The 24103-nt window shown below is 33.9% G+C and overlaps 1 protein-coding gene across 8 annotated transcripts in view; it reads right to left on the bottom strand.

Moving 5' to 3' along the window:
* The window catches only part of ZMYM4 (zinc finger MYM-type containing 4), a 174458-nt gene that overhangs the window by 31249 nt on the left and 119106 nt on the right, over nt 1-24103 (bottom strand). For 6 of the 8 annotated variants that reach the window (XM_073792112.1, XM_033838187.2, XM_073792105.1 and 3 more), the window contains 17 exons: nt 21479-21563; nt 20994-21249; nt 16976-17150; nt 16652-16864; nt 14129-14224; nt 12951-13101; nt 12347-12462; nt 11642-11917; nt 11318-11468; nt 10345-10517; nt 9420-9570; nt 8720-8860; nt 8350-8387; nt 6847-6991; nt 4247-4365; nt 3370-3541; nt 350-403 (listed from right to left, as the gene is read on the bottom strand). In XM_073792112.1, coding sequence (XP_073648213.1) covers nt 350-403; nt 3370-3541; nt 4247-4365; nt 6847-6991; nt 8350-8387; nt 8720-8860; nt 9420-9570; nt 10345-10517; nt 11318-11468; nt 11642-11917; nt 12347-12462; nt 12951-13101; nt 14129-14224; nt 16652-16864; nt 16976-17150; nt 20994-21249; nt 21479-21563 — 2512 coding nt within the window. The remainder of the gene's footprint in view (nt 1-349; nt 404-3369; nt 3542-4246; nt 4366-6846; nt 6992-8349; nt 8388-8719; nt 8861-9419; nt 9571-10344; nt 10518-11317; nt 11469-11641; nt 11918-12346; nt 12463-12950; nt 13102-14128; nt 14225-16651; nt 16865-16975; nt 17151-20993; nt 21250-21478; nt 21564-24103) is intronic. The other 2 variants (XM_073792119.1, XM_073792104.1) reach the window with 2 other exon arrangements.

The following is a 24103-nucleotide window of genomic DNA, read 5'->3' on the forward strand; positions in this document are numbered from 1 at the left end:
ACTCAGAAACCTCTCTGAAACCCTAAATACCAAAAAGTCAGGTATGGTTGCTGGACAATTCCATAGGTACACTCAAGAATGAAGTAACTTGTTCACCAATATCACAGAACTAGATTTATATTCTTGGTACACACTTCAGAGCATTATTTCAATTAATCCTTAAAACCAATATCTGAGGTAGCTTTTATTAGTCTCTTTACAAATTAGCACAAAATCATAGATGTCTGATGCCCCCTACAAACAGCTAAAATTGCAAATATTAAATCCAAGGATGCTAATACTTTACGGATTTGTGTCACTAACAGAGGATAATATTTCTAAGATTCAAAATACATTTACAATTACAAACCTTTTTCAAATATCTTGGTGTCTAGAAAGAGCTCCTGTTCAGAAGTTTGGGATCCTAAAGAAAAAGAAAAGCACATAATAAGTCAATTTATATGTATACAAAAAACAAACCGCATCTCAAATGAAATGACTGCACTAGGGAGGTTCTACGTAAATAGTCTTTATATGCAGAAAAGAATGGTTCATTAATAAAAGTCAGGCATTAGTGATAAATACAGTTAAATTACAATTGATAACAGTGGTTACACTTCTAGATAGCAAGCGGTATGAAAGAAGTCATGGCAAGAGAGACCTTTATTTTGGATTCTGTGCTATCTGAAATTCTTTTTTTTTTTTTTTTAACCACAACACACACACACACACAATATTGATTTACTCACAGGTTGACAAATCTGTTTTAAATTCCTTTTTCCTTCCCTAAATAAAATATGCTTTACGATGCAGTGGAAAGCTGACAAACTTAGAATATAAATACATGAGCAATCAGCACATGGAACTAAACAGAACAAAGTTCTATCAATTATAAACTACTGTAATTTTTGTTTGTTTGTTTTTGGGCCACACCATGCAGCATGTGGGATCTCGGTTCCCCGACCAGGAATCGAACAAGTGCCTTCTGCAGTGGAAGCGCAGAGTCTTAACCACTGGACCGCCAGGGAAGTCCCTATAAACTACTTTAAAAGTAAAGAGTTTAGGGAATTCTCTGGCTGTCCAGTGGTTAGGACCCGGAGCTTTCACTGCTGGGGTCCAGGTTCAATACTTGGTCAGGGAACTAAGATCCCACAAGCTGCACAATGTGGCCAAGAAAAAACAAAAGAAAAAAAAAAAAAGGAAGAAGAAAAAAAGTAAAGTGTTTAAAGATTTAAAGTATTAAAAAAAAGATTTTTTAAAAAACCAAGGAAAATTGTCTCTTTTCCCTGAAATCAAAGATAAATGAGCCAGATCCTTTCAGTTGGAATTAATTTCTCCCCCCTTTATATTTCTAAACCATTTGATTTTAATTACACTATGATGATTAAAACTATCTGTCTTGAAGCTCAGTCTAAAGTTTTTCTGTTTGACTGAACTGTAGGCAAAGGCAAAGTCACAATATTTGTATAGAGGAAACATTTGATAAATGCTGACTATTAACATGAATGGAGAAGCCAACTTAGAATGAGGTTTCTCATCAGGAATTGCTGGAACTTGCAAAATAAGTATCAGAAATTAGAAGATCAAGCATAGGTGCAGTACTCTTTTTATTTATTTATTTATTTACTTACTTACTTACTTACTTTACTTACTTATTTATTTATTTATTTTTGGCTGCGTTGGGTCTTCGTTGCTGTGCGTGGGCTTTCTCTAGTTGCGGCCAGCAGGAGCTACTCTTTGTTGCAGTGCACGGGATTCTTGTTGCAGTGGCTTCTCTTGTTGCAGAGCGCAGGCTTCAGTAGTTGTAGCTTGCAGGTTCTAGAGCGCAGACTCAGTAGTTGTGGTGCATGGGTTTAGTTGCTCTGCGGCATGTGGGATTTTCATGGACCAGGGCTCGAACCCGTGTCCCCTGCATTGGCAGGCGGATTCTTAACCGCTGTGCCACCAGGGAAGCCCAAGGGCAATATTCTAAGACTTTAAAATCCACATATAAATGGGTCAGAATTGATATTATACACTAAAGAGCAAAATGAGACCAGAAACTTTGGGATAATAACAAAAAGCTTTGTACCCATCTCTCAGAGTATATCTGATTTAAAAACGTACTGGCAACACAACAGAAAAGTTGACAGTAGTTTTTTCAAATGCTGTGGTGTTCAGAAAACCAGCTAGAATGTATTACGCAAAATCAGAACCCAGTGGCTAGCTTTATAAAAACCATCACAGAAAAAAAAAATTGTCAGGAAAGAGTAATTTCTTGGTTCATCAATGATATATGAAAAGGCCACTGTGGGCTTCCCTGGTGGCACAGTGGTTAAGAATCCGCCTGCCAATGCAGGGGACACGAGTTCGAGCCCTGGTCTGGGAAGATCGCACATGCTGCAAAGCAACTAACCCATGCACCACAACTACTGAGCCTGTGCTCTATAACCCGCGAGCCACAACTACTGAAGCCTGTGCACCTAGAGCCTGTGCTCTGCAACAAGAGAAGCCACTGCAGTGAGAAGCCCGCACACCACAGTGAAGAGTAGCTCTTGCTCACCGCAACTAGAGAAAGCCCACGGTGCAGCAATGAAGACCCAATGCAGCCAAAAATAAAATAAATTAAATAAATAAAAAAAATACGCCATTGCAAAAATTCACCTATACATTTCAACTCCCTTTAACACCATTTCCTTTATCTCTTCTTATATCCAAAAATCAAGGCAGTGCTAAATAAGGCTGGAAACCTTTCTGGAATTTATACTACTGAGTTCTGGTTAAAATCCTTTCTTTGGAGTCAGACAAACCTGGATTCAACTTCTGATTCCATTATTTCCTGATTTCATAACCATGGCAAGCCTATTTTCCAAAAGAGGAATCTAAAGTAAACAGTACCTCACTCATAGGGTTGTTGTGAAAATTAAATGAGGTGACGCACACAGTGCATTTAGGACAATGCCTAGAGTACGGCAAGCACATAAATGTTAATTACTGTTCATTATTCTACACTCATAAAATGGTATTTATCTATAGGTTATTTTGAACCAAATGGTTTTCCACCCTAAAATTCTTTTTACCTTCTACCAACATGCTGATTATTTTACAACAGTAATTTTTATCTGGAGACCATGGCTTTGACTGCAGGCGATAAAACTAGAACATGACCATGAAACATGGATTTATAAGTTATTTTTCTGGAATCACTAAGAACTAGAAACCGTATCGATTTCTTTCATAAACAGGATAGAGCTCCAGAGTTATCAACAAGTTTAACAAGCCCATAGACTTCATATTTAAAAACAAATAAAGCTTTTAGAAACTCCTTGACTGCCTAATACTTAAAATTACATGAGCTACCTAAAAATTTATAGGTGTGTTTTTCTTTTTTTACTTTAAAATTATACCAACCTCCCTGAGATAGAGTCTTTTCCTTCTCTTCATCTTCTGCAATCATTTCTGCCATCTCAAGGAGATCAGCTTCAAAAGGATGTGAGGGAAGTTTTTCCTTAATGTCTTCAATACTCTCAGTGACTTTATCTTCATTATCCATTGAGGATGGAATAAGCATAGGGACAGGCATCTGAAAGACCAAGGATAGACTGAAGAGTTTCTTGGTCGACCATCAAAACTATTATTTGTGAGATCATTTAAATATAAAAATTATTAATAAACAAATTCAAGATATTTCTATTGCTAATGGTTAAGATAGTCTTGCTAGTTTGTTTTTATAAGACTGCAGCCATTTAAATAGAAATTCAGTAAGTGCTTTTCTGGATACTTAACGTGTCTCTGATTCATCTAAAAGAATAATTAAGTAATGAATTTTTGTTTTGTTTTTGACTATATTTCTTGCTTAATATTTTCACACAAGTGTTTCTCTTAAGAATTCAATACCGAGAAAATATATATTTCCAATAAAAAATGAATACATTTTTCTTTAACGAAAAGTCAGAATCCTGTAAATCACAGTATTCCTCTTTTCATTCTTGCTACAATCTAGGATTCTAGCATTCACACACTGTTTCTGATCTTTTTCTATGTTAGTGGTCTTTTGTGTTTAAAATGTTTTTAAAAAGCTAAATCATAACCTCCTCTGACAAGGCAGGGTACAAATAGAAGCAGTCCTTTATATATTCCATATTTAAGTAATATAACAGTATGATTAATAGCCAACCAGAGTCAGGTATATTTTACCAACAAGTAAAAAGTATTTTTATGGAGCTGTCAAATCTTAATTGAGAAAAATGCATACTAAATTAGGCTTAATCTCTAAATGATTACTCACTGGAACTGGAATTCCAAATGGGACTGGGGCATACTGAGTATAAAGATGAAGAGGTATAGGTACGAACACTGGTACTGGAACTGGCACCACAATAACTTGGGGCTGAGTTGGAGTGTCTTCTAATGGAAGAAAAAAAAAAACCCACAAAAAAACAAAGAGGGTTAGAAACGACATTTTAATTTAAAAAAATTTTTTAGGTATATGAAGACTTATAATTCAAAAGAAGTGTAATTTTAATTTAAAAAAAATTTTTAAAGCATGTGGACATTTACAGTTCAAAAGAAGTATCTATGAGGGACTTCCCTGGTGGCACAGTGGATAAGACTCTGTGCTCCCAATGCAGGGGGCCCAGGTTCAATCCCTGGTCAGGAAACTAGATCCCACAAGCATGCTGCAACTAAGACCTGATGCAACCAAATACATAAAATTAAATTAAAAAAAAAGAAGTATCTATGATACTAGGAATTCACAGAAAGGAGAAATAGCAAGGCTTGAGTATAACAGCACTAAAAAAAGTGGGCAACACAATAATTATCAGTGATACAAGGATAAGATGAATGAAGGATATAACTTGGATGGATAAATGGAATAGTTATCTTAGAAGAAAGGTATAGAAGACTTAACATGAATAAGTAGTGTATGTTAAAGAGGAGACTGAATAGGTAGAAGGGCCATTTTTGTGAGGCTATAATACACATTTGAAATCATTAGACAGTGGGGAACTACTACAGATTGGTTAGCACAAAGTAATGTGAGGAAAATGGCTGTAAAAAGATTAATTTGGCTGCCATCTTCACATGGAATAGAAAGTATACAATGTGGGAGGCAACTACAATATATAGAGCTAAGAAGATGAGGGCCTGAACTAGGGTGGTTATGATACCTGCAGGAAAAAAAATAAGTATACAGAGCAGAGGTTCTAAGATATTTTTTAAAAAAAGGAAACAACTCTGGGAACTAACTTAAACATGAGTAGGGAAAAAGTGGGAAGGATGGAGGTAGAAATCATTAACAACTATCTACAGAGTCTTTTCTGTAGGCCAGAAAAATGTTAGATAACTGTAAAATCATTAATGTAAGAGAAAGGTAATGCTAGTAAAAAGAAGTGAAAAGCTGACAATTTGACTAGGGTTAGAAGTGGGAAATAATATGGGATCAATTTTACCATGGTGCAGTGGACATAAAAAAAAAGTTATCTGATTAGAGATGTCTGATAACCAAGCTACATAATGCTAAACTGTCACTATTTGGGGATTGACATGTACACATTGCTATATTTAAAACAGATAACGAGGACCTACTGTAAAAAAATGATAAATAAAAAAAATATTTTAAAAAATGACTTTTTTATAAAGTCACTATTGGTACAATAAAAATACAGGACTAAGTCATCTATAGCCCTGCTGTTCAACATGACCCGTGGATCAGCAGCACTGACATTACCCAGGAACTTAAAAGATGCAAAACCTCGGCACCACTAAATGAGAATCCACTTAGTAACATTCCCAAATAATTCATATGCATATTAATGTTTGAGAAGTACTGGCCTAGAGGATAACCTTCCAGATCTAAGAATCTAGGATTCCTTTCCACTTTAAAAATTCTGGGATTTTCAGATGGCAGCATGCCAGAGACCCAATTCTCTAGGGAAACAAGCAAAGTTGGTGAAAACCTAAAAAATAACCACTTAATAAATTCTTTGGAAATTGTCCCAAAGGCATACAGCAAATGGAGAAATATTTATTCAAGAAAATCTACTAAATACAGTAAGAACAGTAGGCATCTGTGACTTTTGATCTACTACCTGCTCCACACCCCTGCCTCAGCCAGCTAAATATGATAGAAACTCCACTCTGGAATGGGTGGGACCAGAAAGAATGGGCTCCTCTTCCTTCAGCTCCCATCAAGGGTTACTGTATCTCACCAGGAGGGACAGGCCACCATCATTTCTTATCCCCTCAAAGTCCAGGTTAAAGAGGTTAATTTCCTAGTGAGTACAGCTACCACCCACAAAGAGAAAACCTACTATAGGAATAGCAGGCCAAGAAAACTAGGGTACGAACTACCTTCACCCCAGATCACTTGTAGGGCAGAGATTCCATGCTAGGAAAGGCAAGTTGAGGAGAGCAGAAGCTCACACCATGCCCATCATTCAGAAAAGTAGTAACTCAAAGAGGGTAGAGGCAGTTCATAAGAAAAGAAAGCCCTAAAGCTCTCCCCAAAGGAACTGACATTATTTGAAATAGAGTGTGGAAAAGTTCAAACCTAAGGGTGCTCTGGAAAACAACAGTTCCTCTTAACTAAGACCCTGTTTATGTAACTCCAAAGTCTATGCTTACCCATAATACTACACTATCATGAATAAGGAAATTAAATGAAGCATTCAGAGTATGGTATTATCAACTACCTTCTCTTTGCCATAACTTGTTAAGTTGATGAAAATACCTAACCCACAGGGATATCGTGAGAACTCAATTGGGCAGCGAATATAAGCAACCAAACACAACACCTATAAAATAGAAGGCACTTAATTAATGTAACCAGATCCCACATTACTTTCCCCTAGGAAAAATTAAATGAAGAAAGCACAAGGAACACACCTGTCTGGCATTCTTTGTTTTGGGTATGTGGTTTGCAAGAAGTGGCCTTGGTCTGTGTGATGGGTTTGCACAATAAAGCTTTATTCTTCAAAAGTCTTGGAGGCTGGGAAGGTGGCAGTTTGAGGGCATCTGTTTGTGTACTTGCCTAGTAAAAAAAAATAAGTCAGAAACCAAAAGCTTATCATTAATTACAAGAAACATTATAAATATTATATTTCAAAATATAATTTCAAAAGAAATACTATATTGGAATTACTTGGAAGACACAGAATATAAATATTCAACTAAATATGTAAGGAATATAATATTCCTGAAATATCAATAAAGGAATATTTTGATAACTATATATTGACCCTGAATGTATCTAATTACCAGTTCTGTTTACCAAGAAAAATGCTGTTTGTATTGTGACATACTGTTGATCAATAACAATGGTGGGGCTTCCCTGGTGGCACAGTGGTTGGGGGTCCGCCTGCCGATGCAGGGGACACGGGTTCGTGCCCCGGTCCGGGGGGATCCCGCGTGGCGCGGAGTGGCTGGGCCCGTGCGCCATGGCCGCTGAGCCTGCGCGTCCGGAGCCTGTGCTCTGCAGCGGGAGGGGCCGCGGCAGTGGGAGGCCCGCGAACCGCAAAAAAAACAAATAAATAAATAACAATGGTGGTTGAGCTTAAAATGAGAACTGTTGTTTCTTGACTGAGTTAAGTCTTAAAAGAATTAGTTTCAGGCTTCCCTGGTGGCGCAGTGGTTGGGAGTCCGCCTGCCGATGCAGGGGACACGGGCTCGTGCCCCAATCCGGGAAAATCCCACATGCCCCGGAGCGGCTGGGCCCGGGCGCCATGGCCGCTGAGCCTGCGCATCCGGAGCCTGTGCTCCACAACGGGCGAGGCCACAACAGTGAGAGGCCCGCGTACCGCAAAAAAAAAAAAAAATAAATAACTAGAATAGGATCACTTATGATCATTTAAGTTACCTGAAAAAAGATGACATGAAAATTATCCCAGAGACCAGGAAACACTTTAAAAATGCCACTGTTCTAGTCATAAGTTTTTCTCATTATTTATTTTTTTCTTTTTTTAAGAGACAAAGCACAAAAATATTGTTTTTTTTTTTAAAAAAAGAATGCTTATTTACAGCATAATCTACACTGAGTGGGAAATAAACTATATTTTATAAGTACTTTATTTACAGTCTATGTTACAAAATGCCCCCCAAACCTTTTATGCCTGAATTCTGTACAATTTACTTTAATTCTGTACAATTAAAAAATAACAAAAACCTTCAGTAACTATTATATAGTTACTATTATATAGATACCAAGCATTCAAAGAAATTAAAGTACATAAAAGACCTAACTAAATAACCAGAAAATCCTGTTCCTGAACTCATGCAATTTGTTTTATATAACAAACAAAAAATAAAGGAGGGCAAATCAGCTTAGACATATTCATACTGCATAAAAAGGGAAAAGACAGTGGCAATACCAATAAAAATAATAAAACTTACATCCCCAATGATTTTCGCTGTTACTGTTGGAACTGCACCTGATATAAATAAAAACATATAATGTAGGATCTTATTATTTAAACATTAGTATTAAAAGCTGATATTTGGAAAAAACACACAAAGTTTCATAATAAAAACATGTATTATCTTACTTTAATTCAGGGGAAGAGTAACACCTAAAGCCTAATATGAGAAAAAGAGATCTGGAAACTACAAAAACACTGTTTAATGCCATAGCGGCACATAGTGAGCCACCATTCCTAATATGAATGTGACAAACACATGAAAATGAACACTGACAAAAAAGAGTAGAGAAGCCTTATATTCAACCTCAAAAAGGCTAGATAAATGCTTTCAAATCAAGTCATACCTTGTAAGACACTGTTAGAATTCACTGTGGGCTGAGCAGCAGGAGCACTGGCTAATGATACTACATTAGCTATAACTGGAGTTGAATCTTTTCTGTGAGATGGGGGCCCTGATGAAGCAGCTGGCACCATGGAAACACTTCCTGATTAAAATAAACAAAAATAAGAAAATCTCATGTAATTTATATGCACATACACAGAACCAACATTTCAAGGAGGTTAAACAATGCTTTTAGGTTAGAGTAAATTCTGTTGGAGCCAAGTGTCACTTCAGGATTAACTGGATTTTTTTCTGTTTTTTAATTAGTGAACCTTTAAAGTATTCCATGTACCTTCTCTTGCCTAACTATGCATGTGGTATATTTAAAAGGCTATGTGATTTAGATTCTATGTTCCTTCTCTCAAATCCTTTTCTAAGGAAGTCAAGATGTATATCTTCAATTATAAAACATTAACTGCTATTCTTCCCCATAAAGTTCTTACAGAGTTTATTTGACTCAACATGCTCAGGGAAAACTAAAAGAACTCGTTTTTACAGGGCATTAATCTAAGGTGTTAAACAAAAAGAGATCTAAATGTTAATGTCATTTGAATAGAATGAAATTTACGTTTCATGAAATTATTGACAACTACTTAATGTTCTCAACTTGTAGAACAGTAGTTAGTCCCTGGCATTGACCAAAGACTAAAGTTTAATTTTACCTGCATTATTTTGTGAAGGTGGGTCACACATACTTTGCTGATTACAGAACATCAAGATACAAAGCAGGTTACAGAAATGTTTCATTTCTCCCCGCCATTTCAAGGACTCACTGAGCTTACCCTGTCGCTTACAACCATCACATTTGGCCATCTGAAAAAGAAACAGAAGATAGTAAAGAAGTAAAAAACAAACTGTCTATGGTCTGATGGAATAAAAGCAGGCCACAGGTTAACAAGTGAGGAAATTTACTTAGAATTTAGATCACAAAAATGAAGGTTAACTATCCTGGGGGGAGGGGCAATATAGAGGTAGGGGACTAAGAGGTACAAACAATTATGTATAAAATAAGTTATAAGGATATATTGTACAACATAGGGAATACAGTCAATATTTTATAATAACTATAAATGAAGTATAACCTTTAAAAAATGTGAATCACTATATTGTATACCTGTTAACTTATATAATATCATACCTCAACTATAATTCAGTTTTTTAAAAAATGAAGGTTAACGATCCTAAATTTGGAAATAATTACTTACCTATCTACTATTTTGTACAACATTAAAAAAGGTCACATTATAGAGATGCCAATAAATAGTAATTTTAAAATAAGTGAAATGGAAATAGACCGATCTTCCTTAAAGACATCAGAACACAATTCATTTTAGTTAATAAATGAATATAATTTTAAATATTTTAATGTTTTAAGACTGATATGTCTTCTACAAGGAAATTAAAAACAAATGTAACTTCAGTGACATTAAAGTCTTTTTAAAATCTTATATTAATACTAGAGGAGAACAGAATACATTTAATACTTAAGTTTTAAATCATTAATTGTCCTTCACACTATTTGAAAGAAAAAAAGAAGGGAAAAATATGCCCTGACTTGAAAAACCCAGGAATGTGAATTATATTTACCTGATAGAACAGAACTGTATATTTGGACATGCACTCTTCACAACAAAACTCTTCTACTTTCCCCCCTAAATTATTCTGTACCAATTTGGGAGATGTCTGTAAACAATAACTGCACATTTTACAGTGATTTCCCCAGCGTTTTGCCAAGTCATGTTTATAAAGCAATTTGCAACCTAAAAAAATCAGAGAAGATAAAATTAACATTAGGGAGAAATAATAAGTATCTACATCTTTAATTTAAATGTCCTACAACAAAGTTTGCACATTTGGGTTCTCACCAATTAGTAGATCAAGAGGTCAATTTAGAGGATTAATACTATCATTTTCTGTTTTTAAACGAAGTAAGACAGCAGAGCAAATATTACAGTGCATCATATATGGTAAAAATCAGTTTTGTTTCATGAAACTTTTGTTTTATTTGGGTATGTGAACATACACTGGGTCACAATGTAAAATGTATGTCTTGTTTGTGTCGTGGTCAAAAGGTTTGAAAGCCACTAGCCTAGGAGGCTAATCCTGCATGGTTTTAGAGTAAAACAAAACATTCTAACCTTATAGTCATCTAAATAAGGAAGACACTGATTCACATATTCAGATCATTTATATTCAGAAACATAATGGATGTTTAAAACAATAAAAGTATTATCTTAGGATGCTACCAAAATTTAAGCAGTTCCCTTTAGAAATAAATACAAGAACTAAAGGATCCCTATCAACCTAATAACTAACATTAAATGTTTTTCACATCACCACCATTTTTTGCTATACACATTGAGGAGATTTTTCTTCATTTTAACATCTATATAATATGAAGAATTAGATCAGAAAAGAGAGAACCAAGTATAAACAAAACAAAAAGGTTTTGGTGCTATACACAAAAGATAAAATAAACTTACACAGTGACAGCTTAAATCATCAACTACTTTTGAAACAACAAACATGCTCAGTAGGTAAGATAATCTTCTATCTTTACCTTCACTACAGAATGACTTGTCAGCACCTGAGAATCGCACAGTCTCCTTTACAATTTTCTCAATTTTACAATATTCACACATTGCCATTAAATTATTTATTTTCTTATATTCATCAGAACAATTTTTGCCACAGAACTGAAACATTTTACCCTGCAAAGAAATAATCATTAAGTACTAATTAAACATTTGGTTTATCTTGTGGAAATCTTTATCCCTCTTATTTTCAAAACAAATAGTGTATTTCTGAAAGGTGAAAAGCCAGAAATAAGTTTACAGATAGACCAGTTTATACTCGAACCCTCTATCATGCTCCTTTACTCTACCTTATAATCAAGAAGTTCTGGTTTTGTGGCAAAGAGACGGTTACAGTGCTGACACTTGAGTTTTACAACACTTCGTGCAAACCCAACATGTTGGGATTGGGCAGCAAGACGCTGGAGACCAGCTGCAGCAGAGCTACTGATGGAGGTGGGAGAAACAGCAGAGGTGTTACCGCCTCCTGCTGACACTGTTGAACCTGTAGGGATGCTTACAATTACTTGGCCCTGAGACAAGGGCACCACTGAAGAATTCATTCCTGCTGGTTTGTTGAACAAATTCTGAAAGAAGAAACAAACAAAAAGATCAATCTACTCATTTGTTCAAACAAGAAGGTACTGGATACCTACCTATGTCAAGCACAGTTCTAGGCACTTAACATATATTTGTGAAAAGGCAAACATCCCTGCCTTTGAGCAGCTTATAGCTGAATGGGGGGAGTGATATTTATATTAAAAAATGAAATAATTTAATAATATTCTTTAAAAATAATATCCTCCCAATAGATAATCTAGGTAATAACAGTACCATTTAATTTCACAGAAGGCAATTAAATAACATGCCTCCAAAAATAGGATGGACCAAAGAACCCTAGTTTAAAAAGACTGAGGTAGAAATTTAGGCAATCCAGGCACTTAGTACCACCTAATAAGTTTACTTTACTATCACAGGCAACTAACTGGAGAAAAGGAAGAGTCCTGAAGCCATACCTGGAAAGCTACCACACAACTGTAGCTGCAGAAGTTGCGAATACTTCCATCTGACATGGCTAGGTGATACTGAGGGATTGCTGAGGTTTTGCAACTGTTACACTGAACTTGTACACCTTAGCAAATCAAAATAAAAGCTAATGAGTAATACAAATGTAAACAAATGTATGAGAAAATAAGTATTATATGATACATGAAAATTCAAGAGCCAAGTCAAGTTGCAGGAACTGAAATTAAACTTAGTTACCTCACATATAGACAAAAACTAACAACGTCAAAAATATTTCTGTTTATTTAAAGTTGTCACAGTCTACACCCTGAAACTAAAAAATAAATGAATCTTGAAATAAATCAGGTGTAGATAAAGAAAATACATTTTAAAAGCCATAAATTCTTTTGGTAAGAAAGAATGCACAAATAGGCGCAACTAAATAAACATAAAATAAGCAATCAAGAGGTGATATTTTACAACACAGATCTGAAGTATTTTAAATTTGCGTTAAAAATCAACTAAATTTGGACAAAAATCTGCGCTATAACAACAAAGCAATAACCATAAGTTATTCAACTATTATATTTATAAAGTTTATGAAACCAGTATTACCTGCAGAAGTAACCATTTTAACTCTGTAAGCAGATAAGCAATTAACAGAACAGAAAAGCTCTGTCTTTCCCAAGCTATTGGTATTTTCAATCATTTCTGCTGAGGATCTCAATGATTTGCAAAGCGCACATGGTGTAATTTTGGCTGATTTCTATTAAGAGAATAAAATAACATTCATTTTTACCAAGTTACAAGTAAAAGCATAATTCTTTGAAATGTTTATACTTAACACTGTTGAAATATTTTAAATTAGTGGCTTCCAAACTTTTATGATTACAATCCTCAGTAAGAAATAAATTTTACAAAGTGACCCAGTAACACATACTTCTGAGGTTTTGTGTTTGTGTATTAAACATGTATGTATATAAAACTGAAAGGTTTTATAAAACAATATATATCATGATAACATGTGATGCACTTTGATATTTTTCCACTCTACTCTACTTCATTAAAAAATATGTTGGGCACAACCTAGCAATTAATTTTGGGATCTATTAATTTGTTATAACTATAGTTTTAAACGCACTATTTTAGCCTTCCCCCAAGATAAGGTTACGGGGTTAAGCACAAAATACTATGTATAAAATAAATAAGCTGCAAGAATATATTGTACAAAACCTCCAAACAAACAAAAAAACCCACTATTTAAAAAATTACACAACAGGGAATTCATGCTCTTACACTATTCAAAGAATTGGAAGAACTTCCCACAAAAGGTGCTATATATAGCAGTGAAATGTGAATCCAAGGAAATTAATAAACTTACTAGAAAATTCACACTCAAATATTCTACCACTAATAATAACAAAGCACAGGGACTTCCCTGATGGTCCAGTGGTTAAGACTCCGCGTTTCCACTTCAGGGGGCGTGGGTTCGATCCCTGGTCAGGGAACTAAGATCCCGCATGCCGCGTGGTGCAGCCAAAACAAATAATAACAACAACAAAGCACACTCTAAGCAATAAAGTGGGAGGAAACTTTGCATATCCCAAGTGTCCAAATATAAGCAACGAAAGAGTCTGTTATCTTAAATTTCCACTCAGTGATTTAGTAGCAAATAATGCTAAATACTATTAACATGTCATACATTCAGGATAACTTATAAGGTATATCCAGCACCCATTAAGATAATTTCAAGATCTCTATGTCCTCTTCAACGATAAGTCTGTTATACTTACTATTAAAATAAATACATATTCAAGTGAGCATATTCCTACATTCTGGAATCTCTTCTGTATCTCCAACCCTATTTCTCCTTTCCTCCTCCAACAGGACTGCAAACACAAACTTCATTTATAAGAATTAGGTCAAGAGTTATCTCTGAAACTATCAAGTAGAACTGACCTTGCTTCCACGGTGCCCCTCTACATCCCATAACACTTCTATCCTAACATCTCTACACACTTGTATCTCCCCCAAGGGACATGTAACACCTCAAAACAGGAATCACATCTAATGTTTGTTGAATAAATTTTATATAAGGAAGAAAAGAAAAGTAGCAAAAATGACCATCTTCAATGTTCCAGGTTCTATACTAGGTGCTTTCTCATTCTTACTTCATATAATCCTAAAAACATCCCAGTGACATTGCTAGTATATACCCATTTACAGATAAGAAAATGGACTCGGGGAGTTTAACTGCTTTCCCCAAGGTTAAATTCTATTTGAACAGAAAGTCTGGGAATCAAACCAAGATCTGCTTTACCTCTAAATCCACGTTCTTTCTCTAAACCACAGTACACACTAATATGTGAAAATTTTAATAGGTATTGGCTAAATTAAAACTAATAAATTTAAAATTAAGGTATTTCAAAATACTTCTCTTATGGAATGTATACCACCTTTCAATGGACTGAATCAAAGTAACTTTTAGAATGTGATACAATATCAGGAAAACTGTCCTTTGTACAAGAATAAAGCTAATGAAGATATTGGGTTTTTCCTCCCCCTTTGAGAACAAAAACAAGGTGTTTCTAAGGAAGAAATAAATAGTAACTAACACTAATCCCTTTTAATGTGCTTGTATATTAACAAGAAATAAACTGAAACACTAGAATGTTTAAAATTACAAAATCATTGCAAAGTTTTAAGAACATTTAAGAGAAATTTCCAAATTAACATTATTAAATTCACCAATTTTGGTTAACTGTATAAAAATTTACTATTCTAAGAAAAAGAATGATCAGCAAATGCAGTGAAACAGGAAAATATTGTAAAACTGAAAATGTAAAAAGTTCTTACTATTCCTTTGGGTTTACCAATTTTAAAATTGAACTTTTGATCAAAATTTACTAACAAAATATAAATCTAGTATAAATAAAACTGCCAACATTGCTAATTATTGGAGAAATGCAAATCAAAACAAACCACAGTGAGGTACCACCTCACGCCAGTCAGAATGGCCATCATTAAAAAGTCTACAAATAACAAATGCCAGAGAGGGTATGGAGAAAAGGGAACCCTTCTACACTGTTGGTAGGAACGTAAATTGCAACCACAGTGGTGCAACCACTGTGGAAAACAGTATGGAGGTTCCTCAGAAAACTAAAAGTAGAATTACCACATGATACAGCAATCCCACTCCTGGGCATATATCCAAACAACACTGTAATTCAAAAAGATACATGCACCCCTATGTTCACAGCAGCACTATTAACAATAGCCAAGACACGGAAACAACCTAAATGTCCATCAACAGATGAATGGATAAAGAAGATGTGGTACATATATACAATGGAATACTACTCAGCCATAAAAAAGAATGAAATAATGCCATTTGCAGCAACATGGATGCAGCTAGAGATTATCACACTAAGTGAAGTAAGTCAAAAAGAGAAAGACAAATACCATATGATATCACTTATATGTGGAATCTAAAATCTGACACAAATGAACCTATCTATGAAACAGAAACAGAATGAGGGACATAGAGAATAGATTGGTGATTGCCAAGGGGAATGGGAGTGGGAGAGGGATGGATTGAGAGTTTGGGATTAGCAGAAGCAAAGATTAGAAGGTATACACCAAAATGATGGGACTGGGTAACTCTAAGAGATGCCTAATTTTTTCTTCTTTGTGCTTTTCTGCATTTTCAAAATCTTGTTCAAAAACATTAATCATATTTTAAATAAAATAATCCATACCCTAAAAACATGTATTGATATTTCAAATGCATTAAGAGAAATACAGTCTGCCCTCCATATCCCTGGGTCCCACATCTGCAGATTTAACCAAATGCAGATCGAAAATATTCCAGGAAAAAAATTCCAGAAAATTCCAAAAAGGAAAAGAATTTGCTGCACACTGGCAACTATTTACATGGCATTTACATTGTATTAGGTATTATAAATAATCTAGAGATGATTTAAAGTATGCAGGAGAATGTGTGTAGGTTATATACAATTACTACACCATTTTATATAAGGGACTTGAGCACTCTCAGATTTTGATATCCTCAGGGTTCCTGGAACCAATTCCCCATGGATACTGAGGTACAACTGCATATGGTACTTATAAAACTCTATAACAAGAGTTTTTTAACACACATGCATTTGAAAAATACTATTTACATGCAAAAAATATTAATTAAGCTAATAACAAGAAATTAATATTTTTGTGACATTTTCATAAATAATTTCTATCAAAAAAATTCAATCCTTCTGGAAGGAACAAAGACGTCAGGATTAAATATGGTCATGTACCTGCTTATATGCTGTGACACACGTGGAACTACAAAACTTCTTAGCCTGTCCCTCTATCTGGAGCATGTGGCATTGTCCAGAGCCACTGTAGCAGTAACCCCCACAGTTTTCACAACAGTTCATGGTGAGGTTGTTAGCAGAGCGAAACTTAGAAAAGCAGGCATCACTGCAAAGTTTATGTACCACATTCTGGTAATTAACTTCATGTCGAATCTAGGAATTATAAAGTAATAACTTAGAAACAACAAGCAAAGACCATCAAAAGCTGCCCTTTAAGCACAAATATCAGACTCCTTCCCCCACTAAAGTAAAAAGATAACTTACAACAGCATTCTTCTGACACATGCTGCATTTGGTTGAAATGCTATTCGTATTTATGGTAACAACAGGTTTTCTTTTCAGTTCATATGTTGACAAACATGACTGACTACAAAAATCTTTACTAGTGGTGGTATTTTCAAACTGGGCACTGATCACATCCTTTGGATTTAAAATGTCTCTAAAAATGACAACAAAGATAAAATAAGCCATAGTATAATTCATTTTTTTCCTTTTTGTCAACTAAAAATATCAAATAAAACAAAGGCAATTAAAAGTGTAGGGAAAGGGCATTGGTATTTAAATCTGAAAACCTGGGTTTTCTTGAATAAAGTGATAAATCACTTTGATCCTCAACCTCTGTTGTATAAAATGAAACTAATACACGGCTTAGTTCATAGAACTGTTGTGAGGATTAGTACACTATGTTTCAAGATTAAAAAGATATACATCAAACATTTATCATTCACTATCTCTAGTAGGTAGGATTATAGAAGATTTTCATTTTCTTCCTTAGGCTCTCCTATATGTTCAAAAATACTCTTTAACATTACACTTGAAAAATTTTAAAGCCACTATCTTTTAAAAGTAGGAATACATTTCAAACTACACAGTGCATATTCTAGCATGATTATATAAAATTGAACATTTCCAGATCTAAATAATTCAATCTGTAAGCATTAGCAGTAAAAGACAATGAAGATTAAAACCCTAAGGATTAAGACTCCCTACCACTCCACCCCTTATCCCACTCCCAAATTACTCTTCCTACATAGTAGTTTATCGCTTAAGTACAAACCATTTTAAAAACCAATTCAAAAAATACCTTGATGAAATTCTGTAAACAATGTCTCTCTCCCATGAGTATACACTCACATAATATTTAGTAAATAAATTGTTATATTCACTCTTACATTTTAAACAGATTATACTAATATAGTACTTTTTAGAAAAGATTACAAATATCTCTGCTTCAAAAAAAAGATAATAGCAAATATAGTGGGACTCATCACAAGGAGCACCTGATATTATACTATGCTGTAATATACAACATCACACCTCATCTTCAATACTTAGTAGCTTGAGAGTGCTCTATTACCTGCATTTTTTTTTTTGGTCTTTCCAGCTACTTTTTATTGGGTTTTAATCTATTTCATTTATAAGGGTATTTAATAAGCAGTTACCTTGAGCCAGGGACTAGCCCAGCCCTATGTCAAGATATGGTACAAGCCCTCAAGCAGCTCACAGTATACTGGGACAAATAGACAAATGATATATAAAATACCATAAAAGAAGCATTCTTAATATAAAAAAGTAAAATAATTTTGAAAAATGTATTTATATACATAAAATGTACTATAGAAATAGAAATGAAGAAACAATTATTTCAGACAAGATGTGACATGAAAAGCTACCCAAAAGGTGGTATTTTAGCTGGACCTTAAATAGATGTTTTCTAGAAGGCTAAGGAGATAAAAGTTGGAGAACAGCGTGGATCAAGGCAATAGAATCATAAAAGTAGCTACTTCTCACTACTCTCAGTATGCTTAACATCCAACTGCATTACATTTTATTGTAACAGATTACATCTTATCAGAATGAGAAGGAGCAATCTCATTTCAGATAGTAAAAATTCAGATGGTACAGACAATCCTGAAACAGTTACCTCTCTTACTGCCATTATTATCAAGAAAACTGATCTTTCTAACAGTATTAACAAAAGTACCCTCCAAGTTACCTCTTTTAAAGTGTAGGATTTGAAACTGATTTTTTTAAAACAAATTGTTAGGTCCCTATTACTAATGAAATCTAAAAATTAAATGATGATTAGCCAAAACATATTCAGAGTTTAGGTTAAATTCAAGATGCTAAGAGATTTGGTTAATAAAAGACTAACAAAAATAAAATTGTTACTCCAAACAGCTAAGGAGTTTCTGTCAACCTAAGTGCTGCTGCTATATTTCTAGTGGTCTACAAAAACAGCAGTAGTTATCAGGAAGGAAATCTTTTCTATCTCCACCTATTCAAATTAAAGTAAAAATCCTTCTTATAGGGACTGACTTACAAATTAAACCTGTTCGATGCATGGACTATCTAGAGGGGAAAATGCATGTGCCAGAACTACCCAGCTATGTGACACTGAGCAAATCATTTAACTTCTTTGAATCTAACTTCCTTATATTTCAGGCACAATCCAAATCAATAATTTTATAATCAGATAAACCAGACTATCCCAAACTGCTGTAATGACTGTGTAAATAAGAGAGGAAAAAGGGAAGGAAAGGAAAAGTGGTGAAAAGGAGATGAAAGAGTAGTACAGAAAATGAAATGGAATACAAAGAAAAACAAGACTGATAAATGGTTGAGAACTGAGCAACAAGAGAAAAACGTATTCTGTAAGAAGAGAAGGGGGGAAAATTAAGAAAGACAGAAAATGAAAAAGAAAAGTTGAGGTGATAGGCAGGCAAGGAGTACCTGAAAGAAGAACAGAAAGGGGTGAATGGAAAAGAACAAGGGATAAAAAAAAAGACAACAGAGTAAGTGAGTGAAAAGGTAGAACAGTTAAAAGTCAAAGAACGACAGGTTAAAATTCATGGATAAGACCAAACATTACAAAAGAAGAACATTTAATCTTTAAAATAATTAAATTACATAAGATCAGACAGAGCTAAGATATGACATGCAGGTAAAAATGACCATCTCCAGATAAAGCAAGGCAAACACCAGAGACCAAAGAGATATAGTAAATTTAGATGAGAAGAACAACATGTATGGACAAGAATTAAAAAACACAGAAAGAAGGCACACATTTTAAAACTTCCATGAGTTTCCTATGGTCATTTTGAAATTCACTGTTAAATCTTTGCACTAAGTATCTATGACTATTATTATGAAAGGAGAAATACTGCTGAAATTTTAGAAAGCGCTGATCGCTAAAGTAAGAATTAAATAAAGAAACATAAAAGGAAGTTTTTACGTGAAATTATTTCATAGCAAAATAGGAAAAGAACAAAGAACCTTATAAAAATTATAATTTTCTAGTTGATTTGATCTTAGAAAGGATGAATATACTGGAATATAGAAATTAGATATCATCTATAAGTACTCTTTTTTAAACATGTTTCATAATTCAAACAGAAGTCTATTTTTACTAAATTAAACTTGAAACATAAGGGGATGCACATATAACTTCTAGAACATCTTCTAACCATACTCAAATTTCTTTTAGAAGTTTCTTTCTATACTTTTTCCAATTGAACCAGAAGAGGGAGCATCTTTTCCCTTTCTAGACAGAGAAAGGGCAGCATCCATGTGAGGTACTCTAAGTACAAATATCGAAACTAATAAATCATGGTTTGAGTAGCTTAATAATAGAAGCCAAAATATTTCAGAACAAGAGCATTATTCATCTTTTTCTGACTTATTTAAACAGTGTCTAATGACCACATTGCAAAATTAGCCTAAATTAGTTCATATTCCTCAAATATATCAGGATGATTTTATTAGGATCTAAGGTCATAATTTTTTGTTGTTAAACACTGAAATACAACCTCTGAGATACCTGAGATACTGAGAAAATAAAAATACACACACTGGAATCCAATTAAAGTTAAGATGAAAAGTATTAAATGAATTCCAACTACCTAATAGAAAACATTACATAAACATTAAATATTTGTTGCATCTAAGCATCTATTGCCTACAGTTACAAGATAAAATATTGTGGTCATGTAATACCCCTAAATGGCATAGTTTTTGTTTTCTCAAGCATCTCAACTAACAAGGATAGTAAAGTACATTTCAAAAGCACCTCTTATTACATAAAAGGCACATTACTTAAAGTTAAAAGAAAGCTGAGCACCTAGCGTCCAGAAAGATTAAAAGCAGCAACAACATGTTCATAGTAAACAATGTGATATTTCTCAAAAAACATAGAAAGGTAGAAAATTAAACAATACATAAATAAGAACAAAGTATCTTGAAAGAAAGAAAGCAAAGACAATAATTTAGAATTCTGCTATACTTTGAGCAACTTGAACAAGTTTTCTTAGTGGGAGGAGGCGGTGGGCGGGCAGGTGGAACTGTATATCCAGTGAGGCACAGTGTAGAGCAGAATAGCTGAGTAGACCCTTTCCTCTGATAAGCAGTTTGCCCCTTCTGGAGGATTTTTTTACAACCAGAACAGGAAACTCGAACAGCTGTGGCTGGAACTGAAGGAAGCATTTTATTCATGCCAGATGATGCCAGTGAAGGCTGAAAGCCAGTAGTCAACTGTGGAGCTTTAAAAAAAAAAATTTAAAAAAAAAAGTTTTACTTTTTACCATGAATTTTAAGTAGGCATCCTTTCTTTCTCTTCTAGAGCTAGTCTTGAAACCCAACACTAATTATGCAATACACAATTAAAGCCATTCTAAACTGCCTAGTTTACTAATATAAGTAGATACTTCCTCTCACTCATACTGGTCAGAATAAATAAACATGATTCATTCATTCAGTTCTGCTTCTTACCAAGAGGACTGCCACTGACTGAAAACACAGCACTAATTTTCAGTTCCCCTTCTTGAGTTTTTTGCTGTTGGCCATGACTATACTCCTTTTAAAAAGAAAAATAAATAAATATGTAAAGAAAAAATAAATACAATGTATCTAAAGAAATCCAGATATTCAAGACATTTTACTATGGCTATATAGGGGTGGAAAATGTTTACTACATTAATATTAATAAGTAATAGCAAGCAAACTATAATTACAATAAGGGTATAACATGTTTATACACGCTGAGAGTTGAGGTAAAAAATGACAGTAGCTATCTAGCCTATAGCACTACCAGATATTCACAAATTATTTTTTAAATTCTTAATATTATTACAGTATTTTAAGTTGTTGTTCATCTATTATAAAAGTAATACACACTTACTATACAAAATTTAGACAAGTAGAAATGAGAAAAAAATTCTAATCATATTTCCATTACCCCAAAACAACCACTGTTACTCTTTTGTTATATTTCTTTCCAGTCTTTTCCCCTGCCGTATGTGTTTCTTCACACAGCTGTAATTATACTGAATATAGCATTCTTATAAAATGATTTTTTGGTCACTTGAATCAACTGAACATTTATTTGCATATTATCACATATTACTCTAAAATAAATTCTAGTGGCTAAATATCAGTGTTTCTAAGGTTGGAGTCCAAGAATCACTGAGGTTTGTAAAGGCAGACCAGGCAGTCTGAGAATTCTAAAAAAAATATTTTAAAAGTCTGGGTTTTTATTTCAATAATTTTTTTAGTGAATGTAAATATATTTTTAGTCATGAATAACCACATATAACTGAGTTGTACAACAAGTTTTTAGTGCTGTTGTTAGCTTTTACAATTCTATTATTGCATTGTGAAGCCCCTAAGTGGTAGATTTAACTTTGTATTTTAATTCACTGTTTATCACACTGAAACTTGCAAAACCCTGAAAGACGTCTTATTCTTGGAATTCTCAGGCAACTCCAACATACCGCCTTTTTTTGTGATAAGACGTGTCTGTACATTACTGGAATTCGAGAAAATACTGATATATATTATTTAATAGACATATCAGATTACATAAGGATGAGACTGGGGTGAGGTGAGGCACTTGCCTCAGGCACAAATTAAGGCACCAAAAATCTCAGTAATATTTTTTAAAATGCCATAATCCATGATAAACAAAATACCAAAACTTTAAATAAGTAAAGACAGGATCAGTATTACTAATTTTTCCCTTGGCCTCAGTCTCCAATTTGATAGCCTTGAATGGCACTGAAATTACATAACCACAACCCAGTGTTGGTTCACTTGTTTCCACACATTTGCTTTTATCGGTAATGCCATGATGAACATCTCTGTGAATACTCATACACTCATATTTAGGATTTTCTCCTAAGGAAAGAATCTTAAAGTGGAATTACCAGGTAAATAAGTACATAGTAAAGGTTCTTGATGCACAATGACAGATTGTTTTTTAAAACCTTAATTTTATTTATTCTAGCAATTTGTGATAAAAGCCACTTAAAAGTCTCTTCCCATTCTTGTTTTAATTTCCAATTTTTTAAATATCCATTTACAAAAAAAGCATTATAAGGTAACAAGATTAACCTCTGATAACATCTGTTATCAACATTTCCTCAATATGTACTATGAGATAAATTTTACATACTGAAGTTTCCATTTTTATGCCAAAAAATCGACAGTTTTTACCTTTGCGATTCCTTCTATTTCTTACAAAGTTCTACTTCCACAATAAAATACTAAGAAAGTTTTCATTGTTTATAATACAGTCCTTTAATCCAGAGGTCAGCAAACTTTATCTGCAAAGGGCCAGATACTAAATATTTTTGACTTTTCAAGCCATGCTATCACGACTACTCAAGTCTGCCCTGGTAGAGCAAAAGTACCCATAGATAATATGTAAATGAATGAATGTGGCAATGATCCAATAAAACTATAAAAACAGTATGCAGAAAAACAAAACAGAAACAAAGAGGGCAGGCTGGATTTGGCCCACTGCTGAAAGATAATTTGCCAACTCCTGCCTTAATCCATCTGTGATTTATTGATATTTATTTTGATATATAATGAGCATTTTTCTTTTTCTTTCTTTGACTAGCTGATGAATTCCTTCCACTCACCATTAACATATCAACTTCCTCTAAAAATATCTCTTTTATGGCAATCTATTCTGCATCACTATCAGGCTGACGACTCTTATGATATCACACTATCCTAATGAAAATAATTGTGAGATGTTTAATCATTTAATAGTTCACCACATCTCTAATGTTTAGAGCATACATGTAACATAATGTGTGTGTGCATGCCTATTTATTTTTCTTCAAAACATAAGAAACCACTGATATTTTCATAATTGTATCCATACTGTATCTTAATTTAGGAATAACTAATATCTTATATTAAAAAAAAGTCTCTGCATTCATTCAAGTTGTTTTATCCGATACAAGCACTTTTTAGTTGCTCTGCTGTAGGAAACAGTATATCTTTTCATAATATTGTCTAACTGGGAAACAACTGATTTATAGAAATATTTCTCTGTTTTATATAACTAAAATTCAACTAGCTACTCCACTAAACTTTCAAGAATTC

This window comes from Tursiops truncatus, chromosome 1, assembly GCF_011762595.2.
Source record: "Tursiops truncatus isolate mTurTru1 chromosome 1, mTurTru1.mat.Y, whole genome shotgun sequence".
Lineage (NCBI taxonomy): Eukaryota > Metazoa > Chordata > Mammalia > Artiodactyla > Delphinidae > Tursiops > Tursiops truncatus.